This window comes from Rhinopithecus bieti, unplaced genomic scaffold (assembly GCF_001698545.2).
Source record: "Rhinopithecus bieti isolate Rb0 unplaced genomic scaffold, ASM169854v2 scaffold_44745, whole genome shotgun sequence".
Classification (NCBI taxonomy): Eukaryota; Metazoa; Chordata; class Mammalia; order Primates; family Cercopithecidae; genus Rhinopithecus; species Rhinopithecus bieti.
Window position 1 is genome coordinate 1,248,693 of NW_016818280.1, and position 21,996 is coordinate 1,270,688.

The 21,996-nt window shown below is 43.6% G+C and overlaps 1 protein-coding gene across 1 annotated transcript in view; it reads left to right on the top strand.

Annotated features, from left to right (window-relative positions):
* LOC108518383 (integral membrane protein DGCR2/IDD) overlaps window positions 1–21,996 on the top strand; it is an 89,098-nt gene that overhangs the window by 31,750 nt on the left and 35,352 nt on the right. Inside the window, 1 exon segment of the mRNA XM_017856668.1 lies at window positions 5,534–5,656. Coding sequence (XP_017712157.1) covers window positions 5,534–5,656 — 123 coding nt within the window.

Below are 21,996 nucleotides of genomic sequence, written 5' to 3' on the forward strand. Positions count from 1 at the left end.
TTTTTTTTTTTTTTTTAAATAATGTAGAGATGAGGTCTTGTTATGTTGGTTTTGAACTCCTGGGCTCAAGTGTTGCTCCCACCTTTGCCTCCTAAAGTGCTGGGATTACAGGTATAAGCCACCGCACTTGACCCATGCCCATTTGAAAAATTGGGTTGTTTTCTTACTGAAATTTGCGAATGCTTTGTATATTCTGGATTCAAGCAAGCCCTTTATCAGATACATGATTTGCAAATGTTTTCTCTCTGTGTGTGGTTTGTCGTTGCATTATCTTAACATGTCTTTTGAAAAACAAAAGTTCTCGGAAAAACAAAAGTTCTCAGTTTTGATGAAGTCCAATTTATCAGCTTTTTCTTTTATAGATTGTATTTGTGGTAGATATATTAAAGGTATTTGCCTAAACCAAGGGTGCAAAGATTTTCTTCTTGTGTTTTCCTCTCTGAGTTTTATAGTTTTAGGCTTCCCCTGTAGGCCTATGATCTATTTTGATTTTTTTTTTTTTTTTTTTTTTGAGGTGGAGTTTCACTCTTTTGCCCAGGCTGGAGTGCAGTGGCACTGTCTTGGCTCACCACAACCTCTGCCTCCTGGGTTCAAGCAATTCTTCTGCCTCAGCCTCCCTAGTAGCTGGGATTACAGGCATGCACCACCATGCCCGGCTAATTTTGTATTTTAGTAGAGACGGGGTTTCACCATGTTGGTCAGACTGGTCTTGAGTTCCCGATCTTAGGTGACCCACCCACCTCAGGCCCACCCGAAAGTGCTGGGATTACAGGCGTGAGCCACCTCTCCTGGCTATTCTGAATTTTTTTATGCGGTGCGAGGAATGGATCAAAGTAGTTGTTCTTTGTTCCTCTTTCTTCCTCGTCCTCCTTCTCTTGTTTCTTCCCCTCTTCCACCTCCTTTTTTAAACTTCATTTTGTAGATGAACTCCTTCCTTCTTCCTTTCTTTCCTCCTCCTCCTCTTCTTTTTTCTTTCTTCCTGGTTTTCCAAGTACCATTCTGTTGGAAGGACTGTTCTTTCTCCAGGGAACTGCCTTTGCACTTCGTCATAAATTGGTTGGTCACATATGTGTGGGTTTGTTTCTGCACTCTGTTCTGTTCTCTTGATCTTGATGTCTGTTTTATGCTTGTGTCACACTGTCTTGATTATTGTTCCTTTGTAGAGGCCTCCAAGTTTGTTCTTTCAGTTCAAAGTTGTTTGGAGTATTCTAAGTCTTTTGTCTTTCTATATGAATTTTAGAGTCACTCAGTTTCTACAGAAAGTCCTGCTGGAATATTGATTGGGGTTAAATTGAATCTGTAGGTCAATTTGCGTAGAATTGATACTAATCGTTTTGAATCTACTAGTCCATGAACACTGTATGTCTCCCTAAAGGTTTAGGTCTTTAACAAATGTTTTTTTCTCAGCAATGTTGAAAAGTTTTCAGTGTGAGGGACTTCACATCTTTTGTTAGATTTATACCTAAGTATTTCTTGGTTTTGATACTATTGCTAATGGTAATTTTAAATATCTGAACTTATGGTAGAGTTTGTATAGAATTGACATCGATTCTTCCTTAAATATTTGGAGGAATTTTCCATTGAAACTATTTGTGCCTGGAGTTTCCTTTGAAGATTTTAACTAAAATTCAATTCCTTTTAGGGCTGTTCAGATTATTTATTTTAGAGTGAACTTTGTATTTCATCTTTCAAATAATTTGTGTATTTCATCCAAATTGTCAGATTTATTGACATAAAGTTGTTCATACTATTACCTTATTCTTCACCCCTCCTCTTTTAGCCTTTTAATTTCTCTGGAATCCATAGTGATGACGCCTCTCTTCTGATAGTGGTTTTTTGTTTTTTGTTTTTTGTTTTTTTTTTTGTGACGGAGTCTCATTCTGTCGCCTAGGCTACAGTGCAGTTGCGTAATCTTGGCTCACTGTAACCTCCACCTCCCAGGTTCAAGCGATTCTCCTGCCTTAGCCTCCTGAGTAGCTGGGACCACAGGCATGCGCCACCACACCTGGCTAATTTTGTATTTTAGTAGATGGGGTTTCGCCATGTTGGCCAGGCTGGTCTCGAACTCCTGACCTCAGATGATTTGCCCACCTCAGCCTCCCAAGGTGTTTGGATTACAGGCATGAGCTACCACGCCTGGCTTGGTATTTTGTATTCTTTATTTTTTTTGCTGATCAGACTGTCTAGAGGTTTATTAATATTACTGATCTCATAAAACAACTTTTGTTTTCTTATTATTTTCTGTTTTCAATTTCAGTAATATCCATTCTCATCTTTATTATTTCTTACTGCTGGGTTTCATTTGCTCTTCTTTTGTGATTTCCTTTTTTTTTTTTTTTTTTTTCCAGGTTCAAGTGATTCTCCTGCCTCGGCCTCCCAAGTTGCTGGGATTACAGGTGTGCATCGCCACACCCAGTTAATTTTTGTATTTTAGTATTCGCCATGTTGGCCTGGCTGGTCTTGAACTCCTGACCTCAAGTGATCCGCCTGCCTCAGCCTCCCAAGATGCTGGGATTACAGGCATGAGCCACCATGCTCAGCCCTTTCTGGTTTTCTATCTGCTTGTTCTATCAAGAGGGTTATTAAAATCTCTGACTTTAATTGTGGATTAGTCTATTAGCAGTTATAGTAGTTTTTGTTTCATGAATTTTGAAGTTTCTTTCGTAAATTTTAATAGATACATAAACATTTAGGATTATGTCCTTTTGAATCAATCCCTTATCATTATTAAATGACCTTCTTTATTCCTGGTAGTATTTGCACTGAAGTCTACTTTGTGTGATATTAATACACTCCAGCTATCCTTTTTTTGAGACAGGGTCTCATTCCCGTTGCCCAGGCTATAGTGCAGTGGCATGATTATAGCTCACTGCAGCCTCAACTTTCCAGGTTCAGGTGATCCTCCCACCTCAGCCTCTCAAGTAGCTGGGACTACAGGTGTTTGTCCCAATACCCAGCTAATTTTTTGTATTTTTGGAGAGATGGCGTTTCGCCATGTTGCTCAGGCTGGTCTCGAACTCCTGGGCTCAAGTGATCTCTCTGCATCAGCCTCCCAAAATGCGGGGATTATGGGGATTACAGGAGTGAGCCACTGTACCCGCCCTTCCAGCTATCCTTTGATTAGTGTTATGGTGTATCATTTTTTGTTCTTTTATTTTCTCTTATTTATGCCTATATAAAGTGAGTTTCTTTTAGGTAATATGTAGTTGTATCTTGCTTTTTTCCCTATGTACACATTCTGCCTTTCAGTTGGAGTGTTTAGATCATTCCGTATGCTTATTGATTAGGCAAGTTTAATTAAAATCTACCATATTACCATTACCATTTGTTTTCATTTGTACCATCTGTTTGTCTCCTTTTTTTTTTTCTTCTTTTGGATTATTTTTTGTTCTCTTCTATGTTGGCTTGCTTGCTATAACTCTTGCGTTATTTTAGTGCGGTTCATCTTTAACTTATCACAGACTACCTGCAAGTGATGGACCACTTTACCTGTAGTATGAGAGCCTTAAAACAGTGTGCTTCTGTTTCTCTCTTCCCAGCTTTGGTACTATTATTGTCAACATTTTTCTTCTGTGTATGTTATAAACCCCACAATGTAGTATCTGTGTTTTTGCTTTTTTTTTTTTTTTGAGACGGAGTCTCGCTCTGTCGCCCAGGCTGGAGTGCAGTGGCCGGATCTTGGCTCACTGCAAGCTCCACCTCCCGGGTTCACGCCATTCTCCTGCCTCAGCCTCCTGAGTAGCTGGGATTACAGGCGCCCGCCACTACGCCCGGCTAGTTTTTTGTATTTTTTAGTAGAGACGGAGTTCCACCATGTTAGCCAGGATGGTCTTGATCTTGTGACCTCGTGATCCACCTGTCTCGGCCTCCCAAAGTTCTGGGATTACAGGCTTGAGCCACTGTGGCCGGACTGTGTTTTTGCTTTAAATGATTGTAGGCCAACAGGTTTTTCTTTCAGAACTTTAACATGTATACCTTACTGTCTTCTAGGCTGTGTTGTTTCTAATGAGAAATCTGCTGTCATCTTGATCTTTGTGTTTCTGTGCATGTCTTCTTTTTCTGCCTGCTTTTAAGATTTTATCACTGATTTTAAGCAATTCAATTCCAGTGTGACTTGGAGTTGTATTCTTTGTATTTCTGGTGCTTGCAGTTCATTGAGCTACTTGGATTTGTGGGTTTACAGTTTTCATCCATTCGGGAAATTTTCCCCATTGTTTCTTCAGATATTTTGTCTGTTCCCCTATGTATTACGGTGTGTGAGGTTGTTCCATAGCTTAGTGATGATTTGCACTTTTTTTCTGGTATTTTTTCATTCTGTGTTTTAGTTGAGAATGTTTCTATTGTTATGTCTTCACGTCACTAATGTTTGCTGCTACAAAATCTAACCTGTTAATGTTCTGCAGTGTATTTTTCATCTTAAAGTGTTACAGTTTTTATCTCTAGGTAGTAGGTTTGTAAAGGGCCAGGCATTCAATGTTTTCAGCTTTGCAGGCCATATAGTCTCTCCTGCAGCTACTCAGCTCTGCTGCTGTAGCTTGAAAGCAGCCATAGACAATACATATTTGTGGCTGTGTTCTGATAAAACTTGATTTTAAAAACAGACGGGGGCTGGGCACAGTGGTACGTGCCTGTAATCCTGGCACTTTGGGAGGCCGAGGCAGGCAGATCACTTGAGGCCAGGAGTTCAAGACCAGCCTGGCCAACATGGCAAAACCCTGTCTCTACTAAAAATATAAATATTAGCTAGGCATGGTGGCACATGCTTGTAGTTCCAGCTACTCAGGAGGCTGAGGGACGAGAATTGCTTGAATCCGGAAGGTGAAGGTTGCAGTGAGCTGAGATCGCACCACTGGCACTCCAGCCTGGGTGACAGAGTGAGACTGTGTCTCAAAATAAATAAATACAGCCGGGCGCGGTGGCTCACGCCTGTAATCCCAGCACTTTGGGAGGCCGAGGCGGGCGGATCACAAGGTCAGGAGATCGAGACCACGGTGAAACCCCGTCTCTACTAAAAGTACAAAAAATTAGCCGGGTGCGGTGGCGGGCGCCTGTAGTCCCAGCTACTCAGGAGGCTGAGACAGGAGAATGGCGTGAACCCAGGAGGCGGAGCTGGCAGTGAGCCAAGGTCGCACCACTGCACTCCAGCCTGGGCGACAGAGCAAGACTCTGTCTCAAAAAAAATAAAATAAAATAAAAATAAATAAATAAATAAATACATTCATAAAATAAACAAATGGGAANCCGGGTGCGGTGGCGGGCGCCTGTAGTCCCAGCTACTCAGGAGGCTGAGACAGGAGAATGGCGTGAACCCAGGAGGCGGAGCTGGCAGTGAGCCAAGGTCGCACCACTGCACTCCAGCCTGGGCGACAGAGCAAGACTCTGTCTCAAAAAAAATAAAATAAAATAAAAATAAATAAATAAATAAATACATTCATAAAATAAACAAATGGGAAGAGATTGATCTGGCCCATGGGCTATGGTTTGCTGACCTACTGTCACTTCCTCAATGGCCTCTCACCCTTTGGTTCCACAGAGCTGCGGTGCAACCCTGGGCAGTTTGCCTGTCGCAGCGGCACCATCCAGTGTATCCCCCTCCCCTGGCAGTGTGACGGCTGGGCGACTTGCGAGGATGAGAGTGACGAAGCCAACTGTCCAGGTGAGTATGTTGCGTAGGCCGGGTACACACCACCTTGTCTCTTCATTGTAGCTGGGTGACTGTGCCTCTTGTGAGGGGTGGAGGTGTGTGCTGTCTTAACACATTGGAAAGTTAGTTTGAGCCGACCCCTTCCTCTCTCTCTCTCTTTCTATCTTTTTAAAAAATAGGTGCCCAACCTAGGCAGATCCCAGAACTTACAAGATGGAAGGACTGTGGGGAGGCCTGTGAGATGCCCAGGAGGCCACACTTAAGGAGGCGCTGCACTCCCTGAACTTGCATGGTCTTGAGTGTGAACCCTTCCTGAGGGGTGGCACCCTGGCTGCCTCTGACCTTATCCCCATCCTGGCTCTGGATGTGGCTGCCTCTTGATCCCGAGTGTGCTCTTTTAGACTGACCTTGGCACGCCCTCCCCTCCTGCTCACTTATTCACCTGGAACTTTGCACTTGCGGGTTCTCTCCTGGCCATATGTAGCCTCCTAAAGATGTATATAAAGGCCACAAAAAGGCTAAATCAGAGAACCAGGTTCTTTACCTGGTTTCTGCCCCAGCACCCTCAAGGAATACAGGGTACCCCATGAATAACAGTGTTCACTGGATCCGTTGTTCTCAACTTGTGTTGGGTGGGAGGTGTAGTGAGTACTTATGCATGTGTGTGTGAATGTGTGAGACATACATATACATATATCCACGAATTTGTTTTTAAGACTAGGTGGTGGGCCGGGCGCGGTGGCTCAAGCCTGTAATCCCAGCACTTTGGGAGGCCGAGACGGGTGGATCACGAGGTCAGGAGATCGAGACCATCCTGGCTAACATGGTGAAACCCCGTCTCTACTAAAATACAAAAAAAAACTAGCCGGGCGAGGTGGCGGGCGCCTGTAGTCCCAGCTACTTCGGAGGCTGAGGCAGGAGAATGGCGTAAACCCAGGAGGCGGAGCTTGCAGTGAGCTGAGGTCCGGCCACTGCACTCCAGCCCTGGCGACAGAGCAAGATTCCGTCTCAAAAAAAAAAAAAGACTAGGTGGTGCTGATAAAGCCACTAAGGGGAAAGTGTGTCTTACCCCAGCTTGAGAATCACAGGCCTAAATGCTTTGGTCGGGCATGCAAACTCCTTCACAAACTGGTTTAGGTCTGCTTTGCCAGCCTGATTTATCACTACTTCCCCTTCAGTGGCTCAGCTGGGCTGTTGTTTCCTGTACCCACCCCCATTAATAATCTGCTAGATGCGTGCTTCCTTTATGTTTTCCTGGAATTCCCTTGTTCTGTTTCTGCATAGACAAGCCCTGCTGTCCTTCAGGGTGTAGCTCAGATACTACCACAGTGGGAGAATGTCTGTGGTCCCTCCTTTTATAGATTGGCTTCTTCCAGTCCCCCATTTGTCCCTCTCTTACAGCATCAGAACCATTGTTAATTCTCACCATTCCTGGTGCCCAGGCTTGATTTTTCCATCCAGACTATGAGCTCCCGGAGGGCAGAGACCTTTCTCCTTCCTTAGTGGGACTTGGCCTAGGATATGAACGGTGCGCTATAATTCCTGTAGGCTTAGTACTGAAGGAAAACCAGTTCATTCCAACCAGGGTATTAGGTAGGGCGTTAGGTGACATTTGAACTTGAAGGAGAATTACTTGAACCCAGGAGGTGGAGGTTGCAGTGAGCTGAGATCATGCCAGTGCACTCTAGCCTGGGCAACAGAGTGAGATTCTGTTTCAAAAAAAAAAAAAAAAAAAAGGAAAAGAATGCTGTTTAGAGGGGGCCCCTCCTGATCATCCCTTCATCAGATTATGCATGTCTCTGGTGGAGGTATTTGCCTTTCCAAAAGGGAGTTTGGATGGTGTTGGCCCCATCAGGAGCCTCTGAGACAGCCCTTTGACTGGGAGCCTCTCTGGTAGGTCTTTAGGGTCAAAACCCAGAGAAAGTGGATTCCCAGTGGGCTTCCCAGTGCTTGGGCTCCTTTGGCTGCTGGGTTCCCTGGTTGGTCAGCCTGGGAACGACCGTGTGGTTATGAGTGGGAGCCTCCCATTGTCTGACTCATAGAGTGAGACCTTATATCCAGCCTGTTGGAGAATTCCTGAAGAGAGAACCAGATGATTCTTGATTCACTTTCAAATGGAAGCAGAACTTATTTGCTGTTCTCAAAGTGCCATTTGGCTTTGCTTTTGTGGTTGTTTGTAATAACTGTCCTGTTGCACACACTGAACATAATAGTATCCACACTCATAGTTGCCGCCTTGTTCATTTTTCCACACTCTGAAGACTTGTTGAAGGCAAGGTTTGATTTCCCTTTTTGACCACATGGCCTGACATGGAGGAGGCATCAACTTTGCACTTGAGTATTGGCTTGAAGTAACATATGTTTTCCCTGGACATTAAAATAAAATCTCTCACAGAAGCCGAGAGTTATGAGTGGTGGCCTGTACCAGGACTGAGCAGTGAAGGCATGACAATGAGGACCCGTGTGTGCAAGCCCGTTGAGACCCAGTAGGGCCTAGGAGTGTTCTAGGTGGGCTGAGGAGGCTACTGCCCTGGCAAGGCTCACCCTGCTTCCCCTTGACTCATGGTCCTATGATTGTCCTTGTATAGTGCTGTGTCACAGTCTGGAGGGTGAGCAGATTGATTTTTTTTTTTTTTTTTTGAGACGGAGTCTCGCTCTGTCGCCCAGGCTGGAGTACAGTGTCGCGATCTCGGCTCCCTACAAGCTCCACCTCCTGGGTTCATGCCATTCTCCTGCCTCAGCCTGCTACCACACCTGGCTTATTTTTTTTGTATTTTTAGTAGAGATGGGGTTTCGCCATGCTAGCCAGGATGGTCTCGATCTCCTGACCTCGTGATCCGTCCGCTTCGGCCTCCCAAAGTGCTGGGATTACAGGCGTGAGTCACTGTGCCCAGCCAAGCAGATTGATTTCTAATTGTTCTTAAAGTTGAGATTCTGAGCAAATTAAGTCATAAAAATGTACAAAGAATATGTAGTACCTATTTTCTTACTTCCCTGAATTAATAACTGCTAACATCTTGTGATTTTTTTTCTAGTTTATTTTAAAAGAAATTTTTAAAAAATCATGGATATAGAGTCAGATCTTCATTGACACTCTCCCTTCCCCTAACCTCCTCCCCTGCAAAAAAAAGGAAACTATTTGTGTTGGTTGGGGAGTAGAGAGTTAGCTAATAACCACCTTTGCGCAAAAGCTGTGACCTTCCTTTGTATGAGGAGAGTTTTAGTAACCCTTTGGAAAGCCCTGGCCATTCTCAGTCAGGTTGCTTTTGAGCGCAGACTTCAGGACTTCTGGAGTTACCATATGAGGTTACTTCATTGCCCTGCTAAAAGCCTACTAAAAAGGAATATAAAAAATGTAAAACCAAAGGGGACAAAAAAAGGGGAGAGATGTAACAGTAGATCAGTAATTTCTGCATGTTTTTGAAAAGAGGGAAATGGCATGTTAGGTACAACCTGGGCATTCAGTACCTTCCTGCTCCCTTCTGGGCTTGTCCCTGGGTTTCAGAGGCTGGAATACTGGAGCAGTAGCGCTCAGAACCCTCTGGCAGCAGGCTTCTGTGTGTCATTTGCTCTATGACATGTGTCTTGGGAAATGTCTTAGCAAGTGGGAGGGAGGTGGAACCTTTCTTCCTCAGGCCGTAGTGTATGTGGGGGGGGTGTGCCTGGGCTTAGATTTTGTGGTGACTTTTTGCAGTGGCTTCTGCCTTCCCCCACTGGCCAGCTGTCTCAGGGCTGCAGAGCAGCTGCAGTATTGGCAGCAGATTTTTGCAGTTTCCTAACCTATAGATGGCAGTGGTAGCTTCCTGACTCTTGACGATGACTGTAGGAATTAGATGGAAGAGTAGAGTTAGCCTACTTTACTTTTGCTCACACTATATAGCCTTGCCAGTTGCTTTGAAAGCACCTATTTTCTATATTAAACCCTTTGTGTTTGAAATGCCTTAGCATGGTTTCTGTTTTCCCAATAGAACCATCTTTGATATAAACGATTAACAAAAGATGTGTAAAATTTTTGAGGGAGAAAAATGTGCAGTTTTATTAAGGGCCATTAAAGAAGACAGATAATCCCAGAACTTTGGGAGGCCGAGGCGGGTGGACCATGAGGTCAGGAGATTGAGACCATCCTGGCTAACATGGTGAAACCCCGTCTCTACTAAAAATGCAGAAAGTTAGCCAGGCGTGGGCGCCTGTAGTCCCAGCTACTTGGGAGGCTGAGGCAGGAGAATGGTGTGAACCCGGGAGGCGGAGCTTGCAGTGAGCCGAGATCGCACCACTGCACTCCAGCCTGGGCGACTGAGCGAGACTCCGTCTCAAAAAAAAAAAAAAAGAAGACAAATAAATAGAGGCAGAATGTTCTTGCCTAGGAAGACTGAATATTTTAAAAACTCATTGTTCTGTGGATTCAGTGCCTCTTTAAACCTCCTTGAGTTTTATGTGAAATGTGATAAGTTGATTCTAAAATGTTGAGGAGAATTAAGTCCTAGTATTGAGAGGTCATTGTGAAGAAGAATAAGGGGGGAGCACTTGCCTTGCCTGTATCAAGACTTACTTCAGAATTGGCTCAGGGAAATCCAAATTGGCCAGTGAGACAGAAGCTGTCAGAAACAGACCTAAGAAGCTTGAATTCCAGAGGTGGAATTCCATATCGCTGTGCGAAGGACAGACTCTTCAAACATAGTACTGTGACGGTCAGAGAAGGATGCAGTTGGATCCCTAACTCACAACATACAGGAAATTCAGTTTTGGGTAAATTATAGGAGACTATCTTTAAGACCTTGATAGGGAAGTATGCCTTTTCTTTTCTTTTCTTTTTTTTTTTTTTGAGACAAAGTCTGGCTCTATCACCCAGGCTGGAGTGCAGTGACACGTTCTTGGATCACTGCAACCTCTGCCTCCTGGGCTCAAGCCATCCTCCTACCTCAGTCTCTCAAGTAGCTAGGACTACAAGCCTGCACCACTATGCCTGGCTAATTTTTTCATTTTTTCGTAGAATCAGGGTTTCGCCATGTTACTCAGGCTGGGCTCTAACTCATGAGTTTAAGCAGTCTGCCTGCTTCAGCCTCCCAAAGTGCTCGGATTACAGGGGCATGAGCCACTGCACCCAGCCACCTTTTTCTCTTCTTTTTTCTTCCTTTTTTTTTTTTTTTTTTCTGGAGATGGAATTTCACTCTGTTGCCCAGGCTGGAGTGCAGTAGCACGATCTCAGCTCACTGCAACCTCCGCCCCCTGGGTTCAAGTGATTCTCCTGCTTCAGCCTCCCTAGTAACTGGGATTACAGGCATCTGTCACCACGCTCGTCTAATTTTTGTATTTTTAGTAGAGACAGGGTTTTGCCATGTTGGCCAGGCTGGGCTCGAACCCCTGATCTCAGGTGATCTGCCTGCCTTGGCTTCCCACAGTGCTGGGATTACAGGTGCGTGAGCCACCACACCCAGCCTCTGGCCACGTTTTTCTTAATCACAGAAAATGTTCACTCTAAAATAAAAATGACTGAATTTGCTAGATTAAAATTAAGATCTCGTGTTTATTGAAAGACACCAATAGGCCAGGTGCTTATGCCAGGAATCCCAGCACTTTGGGAGGCCGAGGTGGGCAGATTGCCAGAGCCCAAGAGTTCCAGACTAGCCAGGGCAACTTGGTGAAATCCTGTCTCTATGAAATAAAAAGAAAAAATTTAGCCAGCTGTGGTGGTACACACTTGTGTACCTCAGTAGGCTGAGGTGGGAAGAAACACCTGAGTCCCCGAGGTCAAGGCTGCAGTGAGCCGAGATTACACCACTGGACGTCAGAGTGAGTCCCTGTCTCCAAAAAAAATAACAAAACCCAAAACAAACAAACAAAAAACACCAGTAAAGACTGAAAAGATAAGCCGGAGTAGGGAGAAGATATTTGCAACACTTACAGCCTGTAAAGGATAAGGATTCTAATTCAGTGTATATAAAGAACTCCTATAAAGCATTTCATAGATGGTGATTCAACATAGAAAAAGACATTTAACCTTGTTAGTATTCTAAGACTACATGCAGTGAGATATACCACTCTACAGATGCTTAGACTGGCAAAAATTAAGATGTTGGAGAGGATGTGGATAGTGTGGAAATTTTATGTGCTGCTTTACACCCACTCTGGAATAGAGACATTATCTTGCAAAGCTGAACATTCTTATTTTCTGTGATTCAGGATTTCTATTTAGGGAAACTCTGGAAAAATTCTTGCAGAATTGTTTGTACAGTTTTTCCAGAGTGGGTGTAAAGGAGCAGATAAAATTCCAAGCCATCCACATCCTCTCCAACACTTGGTTTTGTCAGACATCTTAATTTTTGCCGTTGATATAGGTCTTGGAAATAACCCACATGTCTGTGCTCACATGATGGAATGTTATACAACAGCAACAGTAAGTGGTTGTTAGGTTTATGCAGCAACATGGATGAATCTTGAAGACAGAACATCAGCTAAAAGCAAGTTGCTAAAAACGACATACAGCACAATGTAGTTAGAAGCAAAACAGATCATTCTATTACTTATAGAGACATACACATGCGGTAAACTAAAAGAAAAAATAAGCGCAATGATACACAAAATTCTCGTTGCTGGTGGGGACACAGAGGGGAAGACTGGGAGAAGCAAAATGGAAATTTATCTATAGATGACCCTCGGGTTCCTGAGTCGGGTGTGGGGAGGTCGATCACAACTATGCTTTCTTATTAGGCTTATGACTCTTACATATGTGCTACATACATTCTTTGAAATGTTTCACATATTATACAGCTTTTTTTCTTTCCAAAGAACGGCCAATGGGAGAGTTACAACTGACTTGGCATAGCAGAGCAGCTGCAACCATGGGCCTGCTTGAGTGAGAACAACAAGAAATGAGCAGCTTGCCCAGCAGCCCCCCAGAAAGGCTCAGTTCTTGAAGGCTCTGAGTGCCAAGGGTGGCAGGCATCAGGCATGGGCATGGGAATGGGATAGGGATTGGTAGAATTCTCTATTGGCACCCGCATTCCCTTCTTCATTTTCCGTCACTGGGTGACTCCTGCTGCTACCAAAAGATGTGGGGTTTCTTTTTTTTTTTTTTTTTTTGAGACAGAGTCTTGCTCTGTTGCCCAAATGGAGTGCAGTGGTGAAACCACAGCTGACTGCAACCTCGAACTCCTGGACTCAAGCGATCCTCCCACCTCAGCCTCCTGAATAGCTGACACTACAGCTGTGCACCACCATGCCCAGCTAATTTTTAAATTTTTTGTAGAGATGAGGTCTCGCCCTGTTGCTGAGGCTGGTCTTGAACTCCAGGGCTCTAGCAATCCTGCCCTCAGCCTCCCAAAATGCTTACAGGCATGAGCCACTCTGCCCTGCAGGAGTTGATTTTCTAGACCGTCACTATCCAGAGTAGTAGCCATGAGTCACATGTGGCTGTTTTGAAGGAAGATGTGCAGCAGGTGTAAAATACACCAAATAGGAAAGACCTAGTACAAAAGAAGAATGTAAAACATGCCGTGAATACTTCTTTATATTGATTCCATGTTGCAATAATAGTATGTTGAATATATTGGGTTAAATAAAGTATTAAAATTAATTTCATGTTTGTTTCTACTTGTTGACATGTGGTTTACATTGTGTTTCTATTAGCACTAATAGAAAAGTCTGTAAAATAAGTGACACCAGGTACAACAGAGGGGAGTCATGGAGGTTGAAAATAGAGGAATTAAGAGAAATTCTCTGTAGTGACAAGTAGGACGCTCAGGCCTATCTTCTGCCCTGCTCCCCAGATGTCAGCAGCCAGGTGTTTTCCCAGACAGGAAATTGGAGGAGTCTTTCCTGGAGACACTGGCATTTCACAGAAGAGGTAGAAAAGGTGTCACCATAATGGAAGGTTTCCAGGTGAAAGACCAGCTCCCCCAACGTGGTCCCTGACAAGCGTCTGGGCCACTAGTGCTCACAGAGCCTCTGGCTAGCTGGGTCACCTTCCTCTTATGATGGAAGACAACCAGTGCTGATCAGATCTGGAAGAAAACATCCACTATGGATATTCACCAGACTCTGAACAAAGCATCTAGACCTGAAGGGCCAGAGCGAAGTGGCCTGAGGCAGTCAACTCTGCTGTATGTCATATCGTGGTTAAATGTGGGGGCTTGGAACCAGGGACTGGGGCTGCTCCCCTGCTTTCACCACTTAGTGGTTGTGATCCTTTGGGCAAATTGCATCCGTAAAATGGAGAAAATAATAGTGCCCATCACTTGGGGTTGTTGTGAGGATTAAATTACATGCTGCATGTAAAGGGATTAGACGAGAACGTAGCACACGGTAATCCCTCAGTTAGCAGTTATTTTATTGATGTAATAAAACTTAAAAAAATGTTTTCTGACATTGGTAAAATGGCAGTCTAGGAAGCTCCAGGCTCTCGTTCCACCATAGAAACATTAATAAGCAACTAGGGACTAGATGAAATCACTTTATAGAAGCTCTGGAAAACAGTCAGAGGTCTATACCAGCTAAGAAAATGCCTAATCAAGAAAAAGCCACATTCAAAATACAGATTGAATATTCCTTAACTGAAATGTTTGGGACCAGAAGTGTTTTGGATTTTGGATGTTTTTCTGATTTTGGAATATTTGCATTATACTTACCAGTTGAACACCCCCAGTACGAAATGCTCCAATGAGCATTTCCTTTGAGTACAATGTTGGCACTCAGAAGTTTTGGATTTTGGGCTGGGCTCATAATTGTCATCTCAGTGCTTTGGGAGTTCAAGGTGGGAGGATTCCTTGATGTGAGGATTATAAGAGAATACTGTTAAGAACTGTGCATGAACAAATTGCTTAACCTAAATGAAGCGGACACATTCCTGGAAACATACAACCTGCCAAGACTGAATCATGAAGAAATAGAAAATATGAATAGGACTGTAATTAATAAAGAGATTGAATCAGTAATCAAAAACCTCTGAACAAAGAAAAGTCCTGAACCACATGGCTTCACTGCTCAATTCTCCAGACATTTAAAGAATTAACACCAGTCCTTCTCAAGTGAATTCATTCTGTGACTCTTAACATGCCCTGATACCAAAGCCAGACAATACTACTACTAGAAAATTACAGACCAGTATCCTTTGTGAATATTGATACAAAATCCTCAACAAAATACTAGCAAAACCAAGTTTCACAGTCTGTCAAAAGGCTGGGACCAAGTGTAATGCAAGGATGTCTCAGCAAACTAAAATCAATCAGTGATCAAAGACTGAAAGCTCTTTCTCTAAGATCAGAGACAAGACAAGGATGTCTGCTTTCACCACTTTTATTCAGCGTAGTATTGGGAGTTAATTGCCCACAGTAATTAATCAAGAAGAGAAAGCTATCAAAATTGGAAAGGGAGAAGTCAAGTTATCCCTGTTTGCATGTGCAATGACATGATTTTGTATGTAAAAACCTTAAAGATTTCACAGAAACACTGTTAGAACTAATAAATGAATTCAGCAAAATTGCAGGACACAAAGTCAAAACACAAAATAAGTTGTATTTGTATTTATGTACGCTAACTGAGCAATCTGAAGAGGAAATTAAGAAAATAATTCCATTTACAGTAATAGTACAAAGAATAAAATACAGATATTCCTCAACTTATAACAGATTTATCTTACATCTATTGTAAAGTCAAAAAATTTTTTAGTCAGACTATCATAAGTTGGGGATCTGTCTGTACTTAAGAATATACTTGGCCGGGCGTGGTGGCTCAAGCCTGTAATCCCAGCACTTTGGGAGGCCGAGACGGGCGGATCACGAGGTCAGGAGATCGAGTCCATCCTGGCTAACACGGTGAAACCCCGTCTCTACTAAAAAATACAAAAAAACTAGCAGGGGATGTCGCGGGCGCCTGTAGTCCCACCTACATGGGAGGCTGAGGCAGGAGAATGGCGTGAACCCAGGAAGCGGAGCTTGCGGTGAGCTGAGATCCAGCCACTGCACTCCAGCCTGGGCGACAAAGCGAGACTCCGTCTCAAAAAATAAATAAATAAATAAATAAATAAATAAATAAATAAATAAATAAATAAATAAGAATATACTTGGCCAGGCATGGTGGCTCATGCCTGTAATCCCAGCACTTTGGGAGGTTGAGGCGGGTGGATCACCTGAGGTCTGGAGTTCGAGACAAGCCTGGCTAACACAGTGAAACACCGTCTCTACTGAAAATACAAAAAATTAGCTGGTCGTGGTGGCGGGCGCCTGTAGTCCCAGCTACTCGGGAGGCTGAGGCAGGAGAATTGCTCAAACCCAGAAGGTGAAGATTGCAGTAAGCTGAGATCGCACCAGTGCACTCCAACCTGGGTGACAGAGTGAGATACTGTCTCAAAAAAAAAAAAAAAAAAAGACAAAAATAAATAGAGAGACGTTCCATGCTCATGGACTGCAAGATGTAAGATGTGACTATTAACTAAAGCAGTCTACAGATTCAATCCCTATTAAAATGCCAACAAGTTTTTTTTTTTTTTTGCTGAAATAGAAAAATGTATCTTAACGTTCATAGAATCTCAGCAGACTCCAAAGAGCCAGAACAATCTTGAAGAAGAAGAATAAATGTGAAAACCTCATAATTCCTGACTTTAATCCTTTAACTACAAAGCTGCAGTAATCAAAACATTGTAGTACTGGTATAAGGACAGACATGTAGACCAATGGAATAGAATACAGAGCCTTAGAAATGAGTCCTTGCGTACAATGGTCAAATTATTTTCCACAAGGATGCCAGTACCATTCAGGGAGGGAAAAAGTATCTTTTCAGAATGAATGGTGCTAGGAAAACTGGACATACACATCAAAAGAATAAAGTTAGACCCTTAGCTAATGATATACAAAACTTAATCCAAAATGGATCAGACTTAAACTTAAGACCTTAAACCATAAAATTCCTAGAAAAACAGAATAAAGTCTTCATGACTAGATTTGGCAATGATTTCTTACATAAGACACTAAAATCACAGGCAACAAAAGAAACAATGGATAAATTAGGCTACATCAAGATTTAAAACTTCTATTAATTAAAAGAAACATTCAACAGAGTGAAAAGGCAGCCTACAAAATGGAAAACATTTGAAACTCGTATCTGGTAAGGGTTAATATTTAAAATACAAAAAGAACTCCCACAGCTCAGTAATAATAAGCATCCTGGTTAAAAAATGTGCAAAGGACTTGAGTAGACATTTCTCCAAAGAAGTTAAACAAATGACTGATAAGCACATGAAAACATGCCCAACATCACTAATGATTAGAGCAATGCAAATCCAAACAGAGTAAAACATCTCACAGCCATTAGATGTCTGCTGACGAATAGAAAATGACAAGTGTTGACAAGGATTTAGAGAAAGTGGAATCCCTCTGCAGTGTTGTTAGGAATGGGAACTGGTGCAGCTACTAAAACAGTATGACGGTGCCACCCAAATTAAAAGTAGAACTACCCGGCCGGGTGCGGTGGCTCACGCCTGTAATCCCAACACTTTGGGAGGCCAAGGTGGGCGGATCAGGATGTCAGGAGATGGAGACCATCCTGGCTAACTCGGTGAAACCCCGTCTCTACTAAAAATACAGAAATTAGCCGGGTGTCATGGCGCACACCTGTAATCACAACTACTGGGGAGCCTGAGGCAGGAGAATTGCTTGAACCCGGGAGACAGAGGTTGCAGTGAGCCGAGATCACGCCACTGCACTCCAGCCTGGGCGACAGAGCAAGACTGTGTCTCAAAAAATAAAATAAAAGTAGAATTACCATACGACTTAGCAGTTCGACTCAAAAGAATTGGAAGCAGGAACTTGAAAAGAGATTTGTACACCCGAGTTCATAGCAGCATTACCCATAGTAGCCAAAAGGTGCAAGTAACCCAAGTGTCCATCCACAGATGAATGGATCAACAAAAAGGTAGTCTGTCCATCCAGTGGAAGGAATATATGGTTTACCTTATAAAGGAAGGAATTCTGACACATGCTACAACATGGATGGACTTTGAGGACGTTATGCTCAGTGAAATAAGCCAGTCACAAAATAACAAATACTATGTTTCTATTTAGATGTGCTGTCAAGATATTAAAATGCAAATATACAGGAAGTAGAATTGTGGTTGCTGGGGGCTGGGAGGAGAGAAAAATCAGGAGGTAATGTTTAATGGATATGATGTTTGGTAAGATGAAAAGAAGTTCTGGAGATGGATGGTGGTGATGGTTATGGAACTAATGTGAAGGTACTTAATAATGACACTTAACTGTATACTCTTTTTTTTTTTTTTTTTTGATACGGAGTCTCGCTCTGTCGCCCACGCTGGAGTACAGTGCGCGATCTCGGCTCACTGCAAGCTCCACCTCCCAGGTTCACGTCATTTTCCTGCTCAGCCTCCCGAGTAGCTGGGACTATAGGCGCCCACCACCATGCCCAGCTAATTTTTTGTATTTGTGGTGGAGATGGGGTTTCACCACGTTACCCAGGATGGTCTCAATCTCCTGACCTCATAATCTGCCTGCTTTGGCCTCCCAAAGTGCTGGGATTACAGACGTGAGCCACCACGTCCAGTCCAACTATACACTCTTAAGTGGTTAAAAATTAGTTCAGAAAATCCAATATCTGATTAATACAAATTCCTTGAAAGAAAATAGAGGAGATGGAGTAGGAGGGAATTAGCAAAGAAGTTATGTAAGAAAATCTCCCAGAAATGAAAGATTGCAGCCTTGGATTGGAAGGGCCTGGCACAATAATTTAAAAGAGGCATGTACAAATTACCTCCTTGTGCAGTTGCAGAACGTTGGTAATGCAGAGGACATCAAACCTTCTAGCGGGAAACCTGGGTCACAATAAAAGGATCAGGAATCAGAGCAGTAGACCCCTCAGCGGCAGCTCTGATGTAAAAAAAAAAAAAGGTGGGGCGGGTCCAACCAGATCCGAAGAGGAACTGATTTTGATTGTCTACTTGCAATTTTTAGTTTTATCTTTATTCAAGTTACTTATGCATACAATTTGAATATTCAAATGGTTCTGTAAATCTTTTTTTTTTTTATGGCAAACCCAATGAACCGCTCTAATTTTCAAGGCAAACATTGCTTTAGCTGTTGCATTTGGTATTTATCTGTGTCTTTAAATTCCGTGGTTTTAGGCATTCTCTACTGATTCTTCCCTAAGCCTGGTGGGTCAGTCTGGGCCCTGTGCTCTGTGAGGTCTTGCCTGCTTTCAGTGCTGCTCCTAGCTGGACCATGCAGGAGCACTCTGTTTCCTTTTTATTGGCACAACATTTTGTTTTCACTTTTTTTTTTTTTCATCTCACTCTGTGGCCCAGGCTGGAGTGCAGTGGTGCAGTCTTGGCTCACTGCAGCCTCCCCGGCTCAAGTGATTCCCTTGCCTCAGCCTCCTGAGTAGCTGGGATTACAGGTGAGTGCCACCACACCTGGCTAATTTTTGTATTTTTTAATGGAGACGGGGTTTCACCATGTTGGCCAGGTTAGTCTTGAACTCCTGACCTTAAGCGATCGCCTTCCTCGGCCTTGCAAAGTGCTGGGATTACAGGTGTGAGCCACCGCGCCCAACTATGTTTAACTTTTTAAGAAATTGCCAAACTGTTTGCCAGTTTGGTGTGAATACTGTAGATTCATATATATAAATTTTCTTTTTAAGTACCAGAAGTCCCTCTTTCCTGATGTCTCCTCAGTTGCAGATCTCTATCAGAGTTCTTTGGCCCCTCCTTTCCCAGATGCCCCTAGTGGCCCTCACCTGTCAGTGCTGCTGGGCCAGGTTCCCCCTTCACCATCGGTGTGGAGAATCAGTCACTCTCTCCTGTGTCTCCTTGTGTCGGAACCTCTGGTGTTTGGTTTTTATATCTTTCCTGTTTTAGTCCCTCATTTTAGTGGAGTACTGCCCCACTTATGTGGAAAAGGAACATGGGAGACAAAAGTTTGTGTTTCCTTGTTTGCGTATCTGAAGTGTCTTTATTTTACCTTTGCACATAAGTTTGGCTGGTTTTAGAATTATAAGCTAGAAATAATTTTTTCCCATAATTTTGAAGGTTAAGCTTACTCCATTTTTACAAGCTTGCAGTGTTGTTGGTGACATAAGTTTGATTCTTTGAACATAACTTGTTTCCTTACTGGAAATTTTGAGTGTCTTTTAAACCATTGCACTGCCTCCTCAGTAGGTCTTTTCATTTTAGAGACTCATGCCTTTCAGCTTAGGGAAAGGGATCACTTTCCTGTTCTCTGTTCTATTCTGTTTTCTTCCCTGTTCTCTTTTTCTGGAACTCTTTATTATTGGGAATTAGAGCTCTTGGAATGATTCCCAGTTTTTGTTTTCTCCTCTGCAGTTTTCCATCTCTTTGATTATTTTACTTTTAGTAGGTTTCTATAACTTCTGCCAAATCTTTTATGAGTTTTCATGTTTGCTGTCATATGTTCAGGTTTTGTTTGTTTGTTTGTTTGTTTGGTTTTTTTTTTTTTTGAGACAGGTCTCACTCTCAGGCTGGAGTGCACTAGTGTGGTCATAGCTCATTGTAGCCTCAAACAACTAGGCTCAAGCAATCCTCTTGTGTCATCCTCCTAAGTAGCTGGGACTATAGGTGCGTGCCACTATGCCCAGCTAATTATTTTTATTTTTCATAGAGACAGGGTCTCGCTGTGTTGCCCAGTCTGGTCTCCAACCCCTGGCCTCAAGCAGTCCTCCTGTCTCAGCCTGCCACAGTATTGGGATTACAGGTGTGAGCCACTGACCTGGCCTCCTGTTCATTTGTACAAGAACATTTTCAGAGGCGAGTTAATGATGGATAGTGTTGTCTGCATGTTCCTTCTTTTTTAAAAAAAAAAAATTATTTATATGTTTTTTAGACAGAGTCTTGCTCTGTTGCCAGGCTGGACTGCAGTGGTGTGATCTCAGTGCACTGCAACCTCCGCCTCCCGGGTTCAAGCAATTCTTCTGCCTCAGCCTCCCGAGTAGTTGGGACTACAGGCGCGTGCCTCCACGCCCAGCTAATTTTTGTTTTAGTAGAGTTTCACCATGTTGGCCAGGATGGTCTTGATTTCTTGACCTTGTGATCTGCCCACCTCAGGCCTTCCAGAGTGCTGGGATTACAGGCATGAGCCACTGTGGCGCCTGGCCTAATTCAAGATTTATTCAAGGATTACATAAGTATTTTATTGCCGTATTGCTTTGTTCTTTAATCTAGAAGTATTCCCAGACCTCTTTTGCAGGGGGCGTGGGATCTCTTTCATGACATTGCCATATTTGAAGAGTCCAGGTCAGTTCTGTAGAATGGCCTTCCATTTGGACTTGTCTCTTTCTTCATGATTAGCTTCAGGTGAGACTTTACTTTTTAGTTAGCAATACTATGTAAGTCATCAATTATCAAATCACGAGGCCCAAGGTCATTTTGTCTCATTGTTGGTGATGTTAAGTTTGATCACTGTTGTGAATATTTCTTTACCTTATTGTGACGAAAAGTAATTTGTGAATAAATAGTCTGTAGAGTGGTATTCCAGGTGTTCTCCCTGATTCTGTTTCCTTGTTGAACTTGTTCTCCAGTGTGTTCCTGTGCTGGGGAAGCAGCAGCCTGGCACTCCAGTGGTGCTGGAGGCAGAAGGGGCACATATGCTCCGAGCTGCACAGGTCATGGGGCCCAGAGTCGGAACAGATGTGGCTCTGGGTGCTACAGTGACCCCTGCACCAGGTACCCAGCTGGGCTGTGAGGTGGGGCTGCTAGGGCCCTGTGGCCCTGGTGGAGGTAGAGGCAGCCCCCCAGCACACCAAAGGCTGGCCTTCTACAGGAAGAGGGACATTCTCTACTGTCAGAGGCAGTCCTGAGAGGTCTGTAAGGGTTCTGTCCTGTGCAGTGCACACTCCCCAGCCTGGCCCCCAGACTCTCCTCCAGGACACTGTCCGCCATCAGCATCATCTTGACAGCCAAGCCCTTCCCCTTCTTGCTGGCAAAGGCCTGTGTCTGTGCTGGCGTTTTTCCATGGTGGGCCCAGAATGGGCATTGAATAAACGTGGGGGCGAGGGGATGAATGTGAGCATTTGTATATAAAGACAAGGCCGGGCGCGGTGGCTCACGCCTATAATCCCAGCACTTTGGGAGGCCGAGACGGGCGGATCACGAGGTCAAGAGATCGAGACCATCCTAGCTAACATGGTGAAACCCTATCTCTACTAAAAATACAAAAAAATTAGCTGGGCGCGGTGGCGGGCGCCTGTAGTCCCAGCTACACGGGAGGCTGAGGCAGGAGAATGGCGTGAACCCGGGAGGCGGAGCTTGCAGTGAGTGGAGATCCCGTCACTGCACTCTAGCCTGGGCAACAGAGCGAGACTCTGCCTCAAAAAAAAAAAAAAAAAAAAAAAAAAAA